The sequence below is a fragment of the Neomonachus schauinslandi genome, chromosome 8 (genome assembly GCF_002201575.2).
Source record: "Neomonachus schauinslandi chromosome 8, ASM220157v2, whole genome shotgun sequence".
NCBI classification, from domain to species: Eukaryota; Metazoa; Chordata; class Mammalia; order Carnivora; family Phocidae; genus Neomonachus; species Neomonachus schauinslandi.
The window spans coordinates 21,139,952-21,155,142 of NC_058410.1; the positions used below are offsets into that span (position 1 = coordinate 21,139,952).

The window sequence follows — 15,191 nt, forward strand, 5'->3', positions numbered from 1 at the left end:
TCTAACCTGGCCTCTGTCAGTAATTAACATGACGCTGTTGTCCTCTCTTGGACATACTTTTATTTCATATTTGCTCAGAAGCCAGCCAGGACAGATGGACTCCATTTGTTGGGGACCTTCTCAGAAATTCCCAACATTAATGACGAAGACAAAAAATGAGGTAGGGAGAATTTCTATGTCTTTTGAACTAATTAGTGCCAAACAAAATGGTAATCCATGAAAAAATAATAATAATAGTTAACAATTAGTGAGTGCTTACTGTGTGCCACCGTTTTAGGCACTTTACACAGGCTAATTAAATGAAATATTCAGGACGACCCTATAAGGAACGTACTCTTATTATCTCTATTTGACATATGAGGAGACACATACTGGCTAAGTAACCTGCCCAGAGTGACACAGCAGTGAAGTGTCAAAGCCAGTGTTAGAACTGAGGTGGTTTAGCTCCACACGCTCAGCACTACGAAACACTATCCTGTACCGCTGCTTTTGAGGGATGCTTCCTATACGAGGGCCTATTACTGAGTATAATAAACTGTTTTATCTTTTTTAAGAAACTGTTTTATCGGGGCGCCTGGGTGGCTCAGTTGGTTAAGCGACTGCCCTCGGCTCAGGTCATGATCCTGGAGTCCCAGGATCGAGTCCCGCATCGGGCTCCCTGCTCAGCGGGGAGTCTGCTTCTCCCTCTCCCTCTACCTGCTACTCTGCCTGCTCGTGTTCTCTCTCTCTGTCAAATAAATAAATAAAAAATCTTAAAAAAAAAAGGGGGGGGGGGGCGCCTGGGTGGCTCAGTTGGTTAAGCGACTGCCTTCGGCTCAGGTCATGATCCTGGAGTCCCGGGATCGAGTCCTGCATTGGGATCCCTGCTCAGCAGGAAGTCTGCTTCTCCCTCTGACCCTCCCCCCTCTCATGCTGACTCTCATTGTCTCTCTCGCAAATAAATAAAAAATCTAAAAAAAAAAAAAAGAAACTGTTTTATCTTTCTTTTAATTAAGATATAATTAGCACCTAACATTCTATTACCTTCAGGTATATACAGCACATGGATTCAATATAGGTATGTATTACCAAATGATTACCACAAGATGTCTAGTGAACACCTATCGCCACATATAGTTTCAAACTTATATGTATTTGTATAAAGAAATATACATCTTCTATAAATACCCAAGTAATAATGAATGTGAATGGGATTTGTTTTGCCCACTTTTTGAAGTCAAAAATGAAGACTATGTCATGTACTTCTTTAGTGACGCATGCTGATCTCCATGAAAGCAGGCAAGTCAGCATGGGCAGAGATCTCGATCTCCAGTTCCTGCACGTTTATAATGCTGTTATGTGTAATAGCATAGTTACAGCAATGTGTTCTCTCTCGCCCCTTCCCTTCATAGCAGAATTACTTGAGAAAATGAGACTGTGTAGACTAGTTCTGTTTCTACTTCCCCACTTCCCATTCGGACTCTTTGGTCCTCGGAGATCAGATTTTCACCTCAAACAAAACACTGTCCCAGCGAAGAGTCACCAAAGCCCTTTCCACTGTGCCTGGCCTCTGTAGCCCCGATCTTACTCCACTCCCTCAGCGGCCCGCACCCTAGCCACGCCCCCCCTTCAAAACCCCTCCTCCCTCCGCTCCTGACAACACTGCAGGGTCTCCTCTCCTCAGGACCACCCACTTCTCAGGTGCCTTTGCTGGCTTTCCTTTCCTTCACCTATTCCCTATATATTAGGGCTTCCTGGGATTCTTTGCTGTGTCCTCTTCTAATTTTTCACCCTCTTGCCTACTCACGATGCCTTGCCTGCCACCTCTATCTGGGTACTCCCCATCTTGCCATTTCTTTATTTGGCCGACAGCTCTCCTTTGAAGAGAAGTCCATCCGATGGCTACTGGCAGTTTGTTTCTGGATATCTCAATAGTACCTCAACAACATGAACCAAGTACCAATTCAGTGTCTCTTCCCTTTTCCGGATACTGAAGAGGTCTGTTAGCAGCTCTCCCTGTCTTCAGAACTGTACTATCTAATAAAGCATCTTCCACGGCCATGTGGGAGGGATCTTCCCAAAGCTCACATCTAATTATGTCACCTAAAATTCTATTCAAATAGAATAGAAAATTCTATTCAAATAGAATTCAAATTCTATGACAGAGGAATGAGCACGGTGCACACAGCTGTTCCACGAGTGTGTCTCAACTCTCTACCTTTTTTTCCAGCCACAATCTTTTCCCCTCCACACCAATTCAGCCAGACTGAATGAACTTCTTCATTGTTCCATGAAAACAGTGTTATATCAAGCCCCCTGCCAACATGTCCTTCTCCAGGGCTGACGCAATCCATCTGGAGAATAACTATATACCCTTTTGAGGCTCAGCTTAGTAACTGCCTCTCTTATGAAGCCTTTGATGATCATCTGAAGAGAAAGTAAGCACTGCCTTCATTGAACCCACCTTAACCTGGATAGACCTGTGAGCCTGCTAGGACAGGAACCATATCTCGTTTATTATTTGCAATGCCTTAAACACAGAAGTTTGTTCTTATTAACTGCTTGAATAAATGCCTGAATCTCCAGAGGTGGGTAATGAGGCTAAATATTCTTTTAATTCATTATCACATTAATAACACACTTTACTAAATGAACATTCGGTGGGGGGGGGGAGAGAGAGAGGGAAACAAATCATGAGAGACTCTTAACTATAGAGAACAAACTGGGGGTTGATGGAGGGAGGGAGGTCAGGGATGGACTAGATGGGTGATGGGTATTAAGGAGGGCACTTGTGATGATGAGCACTGGGTGTTATATGTAAATAATGAACCACTGAACTCTACTCCTGAACCAATATTGAACTGCATGTCAACTAACTAGAATTTAAATTAAAATTTTTTTTTAATTTAAAAAATAAAAATAACACACTTTACTGGAATGTATGATCTATCTTGATGCAGAAATCCACTAGCAAAAGTTTACTCTCCCATCTTCTAAAAATAACATTAATTTATTTATTAGATAATATTGCAACAGTACTTTATGAGCTCTCTCTTTTCAGGTTAGAAAAAAAAATGTGACTTGGTAGGCTTAGGAATAGCATCTGTGGAAGACCAAAGATTTTTCTGTCTGTAGCTTTCCATTTGGAACATTCTCTTTATGACGTGAGCCTTCAATAATCTTTCCTTCCTGAAGAGCTCATCCTCCAAACTCTCCAAATGCCAGCACCACGTACCCTATCTTCACCAGGACCAGCACTATGGCTTTTCATTTGTTAGACTAGATGTTGGCTTTGCTAGAACCTCAGTGAATATTTTTCACCAAATTAACATTTTAAATCATTTTATTTATTTTTATTTATGGGGAACAGAAAGTTGTAACCCAATGGGATATGGCCAGTTGAAATTTCAATCTTAAATAAGCATAAGTATATTCTCTCACTATACAATACTCCCAAATTGTCCTCTCTCTCTCTTTTTTCTTTTTTTTTTAAAGATTTTGTTTATTTATTTGACGGAGAGATAGCGAGAGCAGGAACGCAAGCAGGAGGAGTGGGAAAGGGAGAATCAGCCTTCCCACCAAACAGGGAGCCCAATGCGGGGCTCGATCTCAGGACCCTGGGATCGTGACCTGAGCCGAAGGCAGACGCTTAACGACTGAGCCACCCAGGTGCCCCCCAATTGTCCTCTCTTATCGAAAAAGGTAGTTGGCTGATGCTGTCATGATCTCCAAGAGGATCTTTACTCAGAGGCTGCCATGGTCATGCTCAATTACCACCTTCCTTAGGGGCAAAAAGAAGTATAAATCTCCCTCTATGAGACCCAGAAGAATAAAAACCTTTGAGGACATCTCTTTAGAAAGAAAAATTTTCTTAAAAGTTTATTCACAACAAATAATCACTACAGATTTCTACTCTCTAGGAACTGGTTCCATGAAATCCAGAAGCCAGATGAAGCAGATCCACTGAGCCCCTTTACATAAGAAAAAAATAAACTAGATGCTACATTAGATAGCCTTTACATAGGTTAAGAAACTACCAGATTATCCCATTCAATCTTCCCAGCAATCATGTGGATTAAATATTTATATTTTGATTGTGTGAGTGAGAAAAATAAAGCTCAGAGAGACTGTCTTGTCTAAGATCAGTAAGTAAACAGCAAAGTCAATATATCAAACTTAAGATCATTTTGTTTAAGGTTGTACACTTGTCAATACCTCATACAGTTTCTGAATCTTAAAAGATACTGACCCAGATGCAAGATCTAGATCTTTCTTCTTCTTTTTTTTTTTAAGATTTTATTTAATTATTTGAGAGAGAGAGCAAGCAGGAGGAGGGAGAGGGACAAGCAGACTCTGAGCTGAGCATGGAGCCCAATGTGGGGCTCAATGTCACAACCCTGAGATCATGACCTGAGCTGAAAGCAAGAGCTGGACGCTCAACAGACTGAGCCACCCAGGCACCCCAATATCTAGGTCTTTCTACCAACATTCCTCTTTTGGATCTTTGCTCAGTAGCACATTCTCAGTCAGTTTCCTGTAAACTCATATCCAGTTGGGTACTGTTCACCATCTATTAAATGTAATTCTAGACTCCCAACAGCATTAATAATTGTCACCCTCAATAGTTTTTCAGGGTCCTTTCCTAGTCAGCATTCTGGTCCTCAAATTCATCCTGATTTAATTTTACTCTCTCCAAAAGCAGACATTAATCATCAGTTTCCCATTTCAGTGTCCAAGAGCAATATTTAATTTCTATAAATACATTTTCCAATTGGACGTACAAATAGCATGATGAAGCAAAACATTCACTGCCAAGAGTCAGAAAGATCTAGGTTCAAATCCTGGCTTGGCACTTGTTAGCTGAAAAACTTGGCAAGTTCCTTATTTTCATTAAGCCTCTGTTTCCTCATGTAAGGAAGGATGTTACTATTCACCTACAGGGATATTTTGAATGCTATGCAATGTTTGTAAAGAGGTTAACATAGTACTTGGTCAAAGAAAACACTCAATAATTAGCAGGTATTGGTAACATTACTGTTCTTAGTATTAGATTTAAAATATGAAGTGCAAATTTGGGAATAGTCAAGAAGAGTTGGCAGCAGGCCCTTCATAAAAATGGAGCTAAAACTGTAACTTAAAAAAAAAAGTTTTTGCATTTAAAACTTTTTCTTAAGATTTTATTTTTAAGTAATCTGTACACCCAATGTGGGGCTCAAACTCACAACCCTGAGATCAAGAGCTGCATGTTCTATCGACTGAGCCAGCCAGGCGCCCCTGCATTTAAATTTTAAACTACTTCTGAGAAAGTAGCATGATGGTAAGGCTACCCATTCTCTTTCTGATATGCAAAAACAATAAAAATCTCCCTCCCCCATCATTTTTATTTTGATATTGACTATTCTGACCTGATGCTGGCAGATTTGGCTTTTAAGTCATTCCATCTTTGGTTCATATCATCCAGGCGATGCTGAAGCATAGTAGCCTCTTCAGAATTTCCCAAAGCTTTTACCATCTTCTGCCTGTTTCCATCAATGCTTTTAAATATGTCATTATGTGCATCAATTTCTGCCTGGATATCCTAAAGAGAAAAGAGCAGAGACAATGCAAATGTTAGGTGTTAGTGTCAAGACTACCTTGGGGTTGCTATATAGGACTTTATTTTTTTATAGTCCACAGATGAGGGGTTTTTTAAGCAAAATAGTTAAATTCGCCTTAAATGATACCAAATTATGACAGAAATTTAAAAATTATTTCAGATAATGAATCTAAATTAGTAAAAGGAGAATAAACTCTTAGATGGCATAACTGTATTACCTTTCTCATCTTCAGTTTTCCTTTATAAGCCTCACTCGTCTTAAGTTTTCCAATTCCAAATGAGCACGATGACAAAGTAAATAGAAATTTTTTAAATACTCGGAATGCTTTCATTAATTTAGAAATCATTCCTGATTAGCAGTCCATCAAGAACCAATGCTTACAGGCTGGGATCTAAAAGATTGTTCTTCCTGTATCTACTGGCCTAGACTAACCAGAAGGACACATGGAAAGAAAGGCCTTTTGCACCTCAACTATACAATAAGTATGGTAGGAAGATGTCACTTCCATGAGGTTAAAGGGCAGAAATGCTGTATTCTAATTTCTGAGAAGATTTGTGATGTCTAACATGACACGAATAGGGTCAGATCTGAGGAGGGGTAAGATGAACAGAGTTTGATGGACAGCTTCTGCAAAATTTATGCTCCAAATCTGCAAGCCTATTAGTATCTGACCCTAATGACAAAGCCAAATCAGGTCCACCTGCAAAGTGTGATCTAGGTACACCCAGAACTGGTGTTCACCACCAAACAAAACTCTGAGTTTGTTGACTCTTGTGCATTTCACTAGCCCCTCGATTCCACAGACTGCAGAGCAGATACCAACAGGGGAGCAAGGGACAGAGCCAGGTCCTGATTCAAGGTGCTCACGCTGGACAACATTATGTGCATAAAATGCCAATCTCAATATAATTTCAGTTTGGGATGCTTTAAATAGAAATTCTTGGTGAAAATGAAAAAGGTAAGGTAAGTTCTTTTGAAAGGTCCTTTGGTGTCATCTCCTGAACCTAGTCCTTATTCTTTAGGATGTAACTGTTGTATTTTTGTGTCCTGAAATGCATTTCAAGACATCTAAAGAGATAGATTTAAAGATCAATAGTTTTAAGCTCATGCTATACATATGCATGATAGCCATCTTTCTCAAGAAGCTCAACAGGGGTGCCTGGGTGGCTCAGTTGGTTAAGCATCTGCCTTCGGCTCAGGTCATGATCCCAGGGTCCTGGGATCGAGCCCTGCATCTGGCTCCCTGCTCAGTGGGGAGTCTGCTTCTCCCTCTCCCTCTGCCCCTCTCCCCCATTCATGCACTCTCTCTTTCTCTCTTTCTCTTGCATGTGCACGCTCTCAAATAAATAAGTGCAAGCTGGTACAGCCACTCTGGAAAACAATATGGAGTTTCCTCAAGATGTTAAAAATAGAACTACCCTACGACCCAGCAATTGTACTACTAGGTTATTTAACCCAAAGATACAGATGTAGTGAAAAGAAAGGGCACGTGCATCCCAATGTTCATAGCAGCAATGTCCACAATACCAAATTGTGGAAGGAGCCAAGATGTCCTTCAACAGATGAATGGATAAAGAAGATGTGGTTCATATATACAATAGAATATTACTCAGCCATCAGGAAGGACGAATACCTACCATGTGCATCTACATGGATGGAACTGGAGGGGATTATGCTAAGTGAAATAAGTCAATTAGAGAAAGACAATTATCATATGATTTCATTCATATATGGAACATAAGGAATAGTGTGGAGGACCACAGGGGAAGGGAGGGAAAACTGAATGGGAAGAAATCAGAGAGGGACACAAACCATGAGAGACTCGGAACCCCAGGAAACAAACTGAGGGTTGCAGAAGGGAGGAGGATGGGGGGATGGGGTAACTGAGTGATGGGTATTAAGGAGGGCACATGATGTGATGAGCACTGCATGTTATATGCAACTAATGAATCGTTGAACACTACATCAAAAACTAATGATGTGGGCGCCTGGGTGGCTCAGCTGGTTAAGCGACTGCCTTCGGCTCAGGTCATGATCCTGGAGTCCCGGGATCAAGTCCCGCATCAGGCTCCCTGCTCAGCAGGGAGTCTGCTTCTCCCTCTCCCGCTCCCCCCCTTGTGCTCTTTCTCTCTCTCTCAAATAAATAAATAAAATCTTTAAAAAAAAAAAACTAATGATGTACTATATGTTGCCTAACTGAACATAATAAAAAATAAATAAGTGAATAAATAAATAAAATCTTCAAAAAAAAAAAGAAGAAGAAGAAGCAGCTCAACAGCACATTGAGCAAGGTATCTCTTTGCTCTCCATTGCCAACATGAATCTGTACTCAAATTTCCTGAATAGGTTCCTAAACATTATTATCAATGAACCACACCCAAAATCACAAGGAAACTTCAAACCACTACTTCCTGAAGTAGCCTGATATATTTGCTTCATTTCATAGTCAAGAGAAGTAGGAAGATAGAAGTGTACTAACATCCACAAATAGTTTTTATTTCAGGTTTCACAAAAGTATTCTACAACATCAGGAAATCTGTATACCAAGAACATAAAGCAAATTTGGCTCCTGATATCCAATCAAGTGAAGCCTTTTCCAACCCAGCCACAAAGACAAATGGAGTAGAACAGAGCTTCATCACTGGCCAGTCAATGATTGCAGGTATTTCTATCAAGTCTTGGTTAAGAGGACTACCAATCATCATATATTCATACTGGAATGCAAATTTTGGTATGTGAAAAACCCTTCCACACATGAGCCTCCACAAAAATTAGGAAAAAAAATCAACAACCAGAAAGTGATCAAAGAAATCAGCATACATTATTTTATGTAACAATTGGTGGCATATTTACTTGGCCAAATATATTAAAAGCTCCTAAAGTCAGAAAAATCATCTTAATATTTCTTCTGTATTCTTCACGATCTCTGCTACACAGAATGAGCCTAGCATAAAATAGAGATAGGTAGATAATGTATAAATGCATGAATGAAAGTATCTGGTTCATTTTGATTGGCATATTAGCCACTATAATACCAAGGAAAATCAAACAATTACACAATTGGAAGGGAGTGTAGTAATCATTTTGCTTAATCTCTTCATTTAAAAAATTTAAGATGGGAACCTAAAATTATTTAGATGCTTGCACTGCAAAGCCCTGCCTAATCTTTCACTGGAAATTTAGAATTACATGCAGTTAATGAATTATGTTCCTTCATAGATGATTGTACAATGATGCACTGGTTTTAAAATCAAGATGCCAGCACAGGAGGCTGTTAGATCATGGCCCTGATGTAGCACCAAATGCTAAAACAAATTGAAATTCCATGAAAGAGGGTTTACTCTCACCACATAGCTGAGGGACTTGCCCTACTAATGCTTACCTCTGTCACCTGCAAGCCATTCTGAACATTAAGCAGCACAAAATAGTTACTGATAATTAGTTATGGGAATGTAATCCATGCAGAAGCACAAAGCAATGCTCTCCCAAGCATTTAACATGAGCCGGTCATGTGCACAGAAAGGCCAAAGCAAAGTATTCAAGCAGCTGAACTAACACTTAAAAATAGACAAAGGGATATCTAAGGATTCAGTTGAAACATACCTTCTAACAATATAAGCAGAATGTAGAAGGTTAGGAGAAGCCAGGGGTTAGGATAGGAAGATGATAGAGGAAAACACCAAAAGCATAAGACATACACTGTCAGCGCAGCCTTCCAGAAGATGGCTATGAAGCTCACAGAGATTCACTTGCGCACAACATCTACTACCCAGGTCAAAATTAACCTCATAAATAAAGGAAAATATTTATTTACTTGCTTGTTTAATAACTGATATTTTCATACCAATTTTGCCCTTAACTGGACATTTCTCTAATTATCTAACCCATAGAGATAGTATATGTCAACACTTTACAATGTATGTCACATATATTTTACTTCTTTATAATGTTCTATAATCAAGTAGTGACTATAACTATGTGAGCAAAAATGTTTCTTTGGATTATGATAAATAGAACTGCTTGAATCCTCTGCTAGGAAACAGAGATTAAGAATATAGTACCCCTAGAAATTCTTCAACAACTGAATTGGTGCTAGAATAGATTCATCCTCTTCGGACTTTGTTGACATAATTTTGGTTTATTTTTGCATGGCATATTTACCTAACCTTACATGGCCACAGCAATGTTTTCTCTGAAGGAGTCCTAACCCCTTTCCTGAAGGTGAAGAAGTGAGGTCAGCAACGACTTCCCTACCATATCCCAAGGCTCGGGCTAAATCAACAAAGTTAACCATTAGGGGAAAAGAAATCCACGGTTCCTTTCAAAAACCAGACTGGAATTCAGAGACAGTTCAGGATTGATTAACAGAAGCTCAGTGGGACTGTTGCCAGAGAGATTTGTGTTTTGAAAGTGAGGAATCATAACTTTTTTTTAAGAAGTCAGATATTACCTAAAAATAATACAACCAAATAACATCATCAAAGGTCATCATATGATATGTAAATATGCTCTGAAGCTTTTGTGAAGCTTCTGGGATAGTGAGTAATTGTAATTAATTATTCAACTAATTATTACGATTAATTTATTAATTTCAATACATTATTCAATTAATATTTATAAACTACATTTTCACTCAACAACTAATCTCATAGATTTTAATCCCTCTATTAATAATTATGGAATCACATTTAACAGACAATAGAAAGTAGTATTACCTGGTCTATAGCAGCATTTATAAAGTAAGAAATCAATGCCAGTAATGTTCTTTTCCCATTACCTATGATTATAAATATGTTAGACAACAGAGTAGAAAAAAGTTAAATTACTAGGTGGAACAAGCTCACAATTAACTGCCCTTCCAGGATAATTTGAACAAGCCAACTTGCAATGATAAAGAATCAATAAAGAAAATACAGTTTAAATTCCAACAGAGCAAACACTGCTTTTAATCAAAATATCTTTCATAACCAAAAAATGCTCCAAGTCCTTGATTCTATACCAGTTGTTACTGAAACATATTAAGATCCTTGAATTGAAATACAGTGGCCTCCCTCCTGGAGTGCGCAGGTTTGATCGACATGAACATAAGCTCCTTAGGGGCAGTTATTAAATGTTTCATGTGGCCAAATTACTGCTCCACCTTAACTCTCCAAATCAGATAGTATAATCAAAACTGAACAGGTTTAAAAACCGAAAAATACGGCATGTTAAGTGTTTAAAACTATAATCCTGGAGCACCCAACTCCTCACCTCCTGATCTGTCCTATCACCCAGTAAGCTCTCAATTTCCTCCCCCATCCACATTCCCCTACATTAACCTCAAACCCATCTTTTAAGTCCCAGTTTAAATGTCATTTCTGCAGGAAAGACTTCTCTGCACCTGGATTAGATTAGGGCTACCTGTTACTCTCGTAGTTCCCTCTACATTTGCTGAATCACACACTTGTAGTAAAACATTTTCCCTGTTTAAGGTCTGTATCCTCCCATTAGGCCGCAAGCTCAATGAGGGAATGTCTACCCTATCCCCCCACTCCATCCCTGCACTCAGCCCAGTGCCTGGTACATACATATTATGCACTTCATAAATATTTGCTAACTGTTGAACAAATGAGTAGACCTTGGAATTGGAAGTTTACTGTGTCTTAATGTACACATTTGTTTTAAAATTAAACATTGCAAATTTAGCAGTAAAATACAGCTTCAAATTATAATTTTTAAAAGTACTCATCCTAAAGGGGGTAAAATGCTATAAAGGAAATGTATCATTGAGTGCCTTCTCTTTGTCACTATGGGAAGTCATCTTCCCCAAAGGATTCACCAAGACAGTAGTAAATACGCAGACAAAGACATCTGCATGTGCGCACACACACACCCTGTTAGAAAATTATCATCATCATTAATCACCTGGCAGTAGAAGCGCATAAATTAATAAAAGACAACAGTTACTCAAAATGTCACTGAGCTACAACTGTCCATTACTCTATCTTCTGTGACTACTAAGTAAATAGAATAGACAGTACATAATGCAAATGGCTCAAGTATAACAGTAGAATTGGGCACTGAAGCCATCAGATAATTCCTTCGTGAAGTACTTTCAAGGAGAAAATTAATTGACTAAAATCAGTGGGGCACTAAAACCAACTCATAGGCAGGATTTCAGAGAGGTGATCTGGTGGACCAACTTTCTGTGCCAAGTCAACTGTGAGTCTGGCCTGAGTAATCACACTGTGCACATGGTCAGCGTCTCCCCCCTCCTCACTGGGCTAGATGAAAAGTGCCTGCTTGCTGGCAGGCATATCTTGCCACAAGGTCATCCTCCCTTGGTAAGAAGTTCCAGTCTCAACCTCCTCTTTAGGACCACTCTGGGGTCCCCATGGTTTCTGTCAGCTGGGATTTCCTGATCCCTGCTGAGATGTCACCTTGAGGGAACAGTAGAGAACGCCTCCTGCCTTCTGGATTCCCAGGGATGCTCAGCATTGTCTTTTCCGGTTCTAAGAGATTAGGAATGAGTACCAAGTGTAATTTGTCCTTCCTGCCTTTGCTGGAAAACCAATCCTGGCATCACCCATTTTGAGACTTGATAACCAAATTACAGATTGCAATCATGTGCCAAACATTCATGTATGAACGGATACTCAATATAAATCACAAGACCACTGGGTTTCTCTAAAATTCAAAAATGTCTATCATAATACCCCCTTTCAATTGCTCTCACAAATAAAGGGCTGTCTTGAAGTTATGGTGAAGATCTGCAGTCATTTGGATATTTCAATTACTGAGCAGTCTACCATTTTTCAGATTAACCATCACTGGAAGACCCACCACATTCCAACTGCGGACCCTCGTGTTCTTAAAGCCTGAAATGGCTTCAGGAGCACAGCAAAATTACCTTTTGGCTATGATAACCTAAACCTCAGACTGCAGAATTTCAACCACAGACATGAGAAGTGTTAAATCACTAAGGTCAATATTTTCTCAAGAAGCAGATCACTAATACTGAGGAAAAGACAGGTCTAAGGGAATTGAGAGTAAAAGATCTATGGAAAGACTGTTATTCAGCTTCTGAAGGCATCATGTGGCTTTTGCATTACAGCAGTAGGCCTTGGTCCTTCCCTAAAAATGGCATTATTGCTTTCAGAGCTGGGGGAAGGTAGGCAGTTGTATTTGAGAGGTGCGAGGTAGTGGTACGTTTCCGTAACACCAGTTTTCCTGGCAATGAATCAATGTAGCAAAAGCTATATGAGACAGCTTTTGTGAAAATACATAAAGGATTTTTTTTAAATATTTGACTTGGAGAAAAACATATTCATGTATGACAACTTTCTACAAATGAAATATGGCAAAGAGATTAACTCTCACATACATTTTTATAAAGGTGTCTAACACAAAAGTAAACACACACGGAGAACTTCGGATTGTGAGTGGCAGCAAGACTGTTTCTTTGAGTTTGCCTTTGTATCAAAACAAAAAACAAAAAACAAAAACAACCCCAAATCAAGCCTTTGATAGGAATAAGCCAGCAGACTTCTTTTACTGTCAACTCAACTACTAAAATAAGAAATAGGCAGGCAGTAAGATTTGGGAGTTAAAAGAGGAAATAAACTAATATGACCAGAACTTGTAACTTTGCCAATAAAATGGCCAAAAGACTGAGGCAGGTTACTAACCTCTGGTATCTGACCTAGGCTTTTAGACTAATAGCAGCAATTACAATACAAAAGTCCAGCTACTGCCCACAATTACTGCCTCTCAGGGGGTCTAAGTAATGAATTATTCATGTAACATACACCCTATACCTTTTTAGGAAGAAACAGACAAATCTATACAAACCAAGGTAACAGACCTCTTTATGGTCATAAAGTTTGTCACCTGCTGTTCCCAGCTGCCATAAAAAAGATATTCTCTCCCTCCTCTGCCCCTTTTAAATGGTGAGCAAGTGGGAACCATCCCTATTCTCAGGAATTTAGGTGCTTAACAACATATTAAAGCGAGAGGTCAAAGTGCGTCCTGTGTTACAATCCTTACTACTACAGTTGGGGTGTAGGAGAGACGGCGGGGGGGGGGGGGGGGAAGGGGGAGCTTCCAGCCAGGAGAAGCTACATTCTTCTTTCTCCATACTCTTCCCACCACACTGTTTCTATCACCAGGAGGGAAGCAATGACTGCAATTGTTTTGGAAAAGCTTCTAAATTTTTCAAATGACATGGTTTTATGCCTTTTTCCTCTGGCAATTGTAGTTTTTGTAAGAAAAAGTCCATTATTCTTTAATGACTCAATACAGTCTTGCTTATATTTGTACTTGTAACGAACCATGGGGTATTCACTGTGAAAGCCACTGAGCACATCTTTAACGACTGATAAATAATTGATTTATGCACATAGTGAAATTACTTCACTTCTTTCTTTTTCTTTACATACTGGAAGTTGAATGAAGATAAGTGCTTGGCATCCAAAGGCTAAGGAAGGGCAGGAGCCCATGAGCAGCACGTTGAGGTTTTCTGTTTTGTTTAACTATAAATGTAAGGTAGCTTTGGCAGGCTGGGCTCAATCCTAGAGTGTGCCAAGAACTTTCCTACGGAAAAAAAGAACTAAGTGCAAAATTAATGATCCAAGCGTTAAAACTCCACAGTGCATGCAAGCACTCCACGTATAAAACAGACACTCAGAAATAAAAAGAAAACATTTAAGATCAGATGTGCCCTTGTCACTGGGAGGCATCTTCTCCCCAGCTCAGAAGTGAATCTTCAGAAAGGAGGCTGGGAAAGGCAGTGGTTGGCCAACTGAAGGGAGAGGAACCTGAGGGGTACGGAAAACAGAACCCATGCCTGATGAAGTCAGACTCTGGCATGAAAACCCAGTGTTGTTGGTTTTTTTTTTTTTCCTTTCCAAAATAACTTTCAATTAAATTACCAGTCGACTTGAGTACAAAGGATCTCTTCTGATGTAGAATTCTAAAACCGACAGGCATCATGAGAAGCCCTCCTGACCAAAGGAAAGAATTGCTAATTTGCTCTTTAGTTGAAAAAAAAAAAAAAAAGTAAAAGAGGATATCAAATCAAATACGCCTTAGAAATTAAATAATCCAAGAGTCAACAGAATATCTGCCATGTAAATGCATAGTTATAAAAAAACAGACAAGGAAGAAAAAAATAGTACATTCATGAAGTCCACTTTCTGCATACCTTTTCAAATTTTGTCAGCAATTCCCGTAAGCTGAAGTTCAAACCAATCATCGTCCAGTAGCCCTTGAAGCCTACATCTTTCCGGCGAACTTCCTTCAGACAACAGCTTTTAACTTCTAAAATCCGTATCTTTTCTGGCTATACTTTAAAATCCTTTGTAAAATCCTTTACAAGCCTTGCCTTTGAGCCATGGTCCATGAGCAGCAGAAGCTTGCGCTGGGACATTTTAGCCACCCCACCGTGGGTCCGTCTTTTCATGGACTTCGGAGTTTGCAAGGAATAGACCTGCTTCTATAATTTCTGGTAGCGCTGTTCCACGAGGCTGGCATGGTCTCTTTTTTCTCTGGGAAGCCCAGGATTCCCTTCTGCTCACCTCACTAATGACCTGCAGCCCACAACTGTTCTCTCCTGGGCCCCAAGCTTAGAGTTTGGTC

At 39.5% G+C, this 15,191-nt stretch overlaps 1 protein-coding gene across 6 annotated transcripts in view; it reads right to left on the reverse strand.

The window, feature by feature from the left end:
* The window catches only part of UTRN (utrophin), a 484,838-nt gene that overhangs the window by 140,169 nt on the left and 329,478 nt on the right, over positions 1–15,191 (reverse strand). For 5 of the 6 annotated variants that reach the window (XM_044917202.1, XM_044917200.1, XM_044917201.1 and 2 more), the window contains one exon: positions 5,385–5,557. In XM_044917202.1, coding sequence (XP_044773137.1) covers positions 5,385–5,557 — 173 coding nt within the window. Of the gene's footprint in view, positions 1–5,384; positions 5,558–14,757; positions 14,809–15,191 lie in introns of those variants that run through there. The other variant, XM_044917205.1, reaches the window with a different exon arrangement.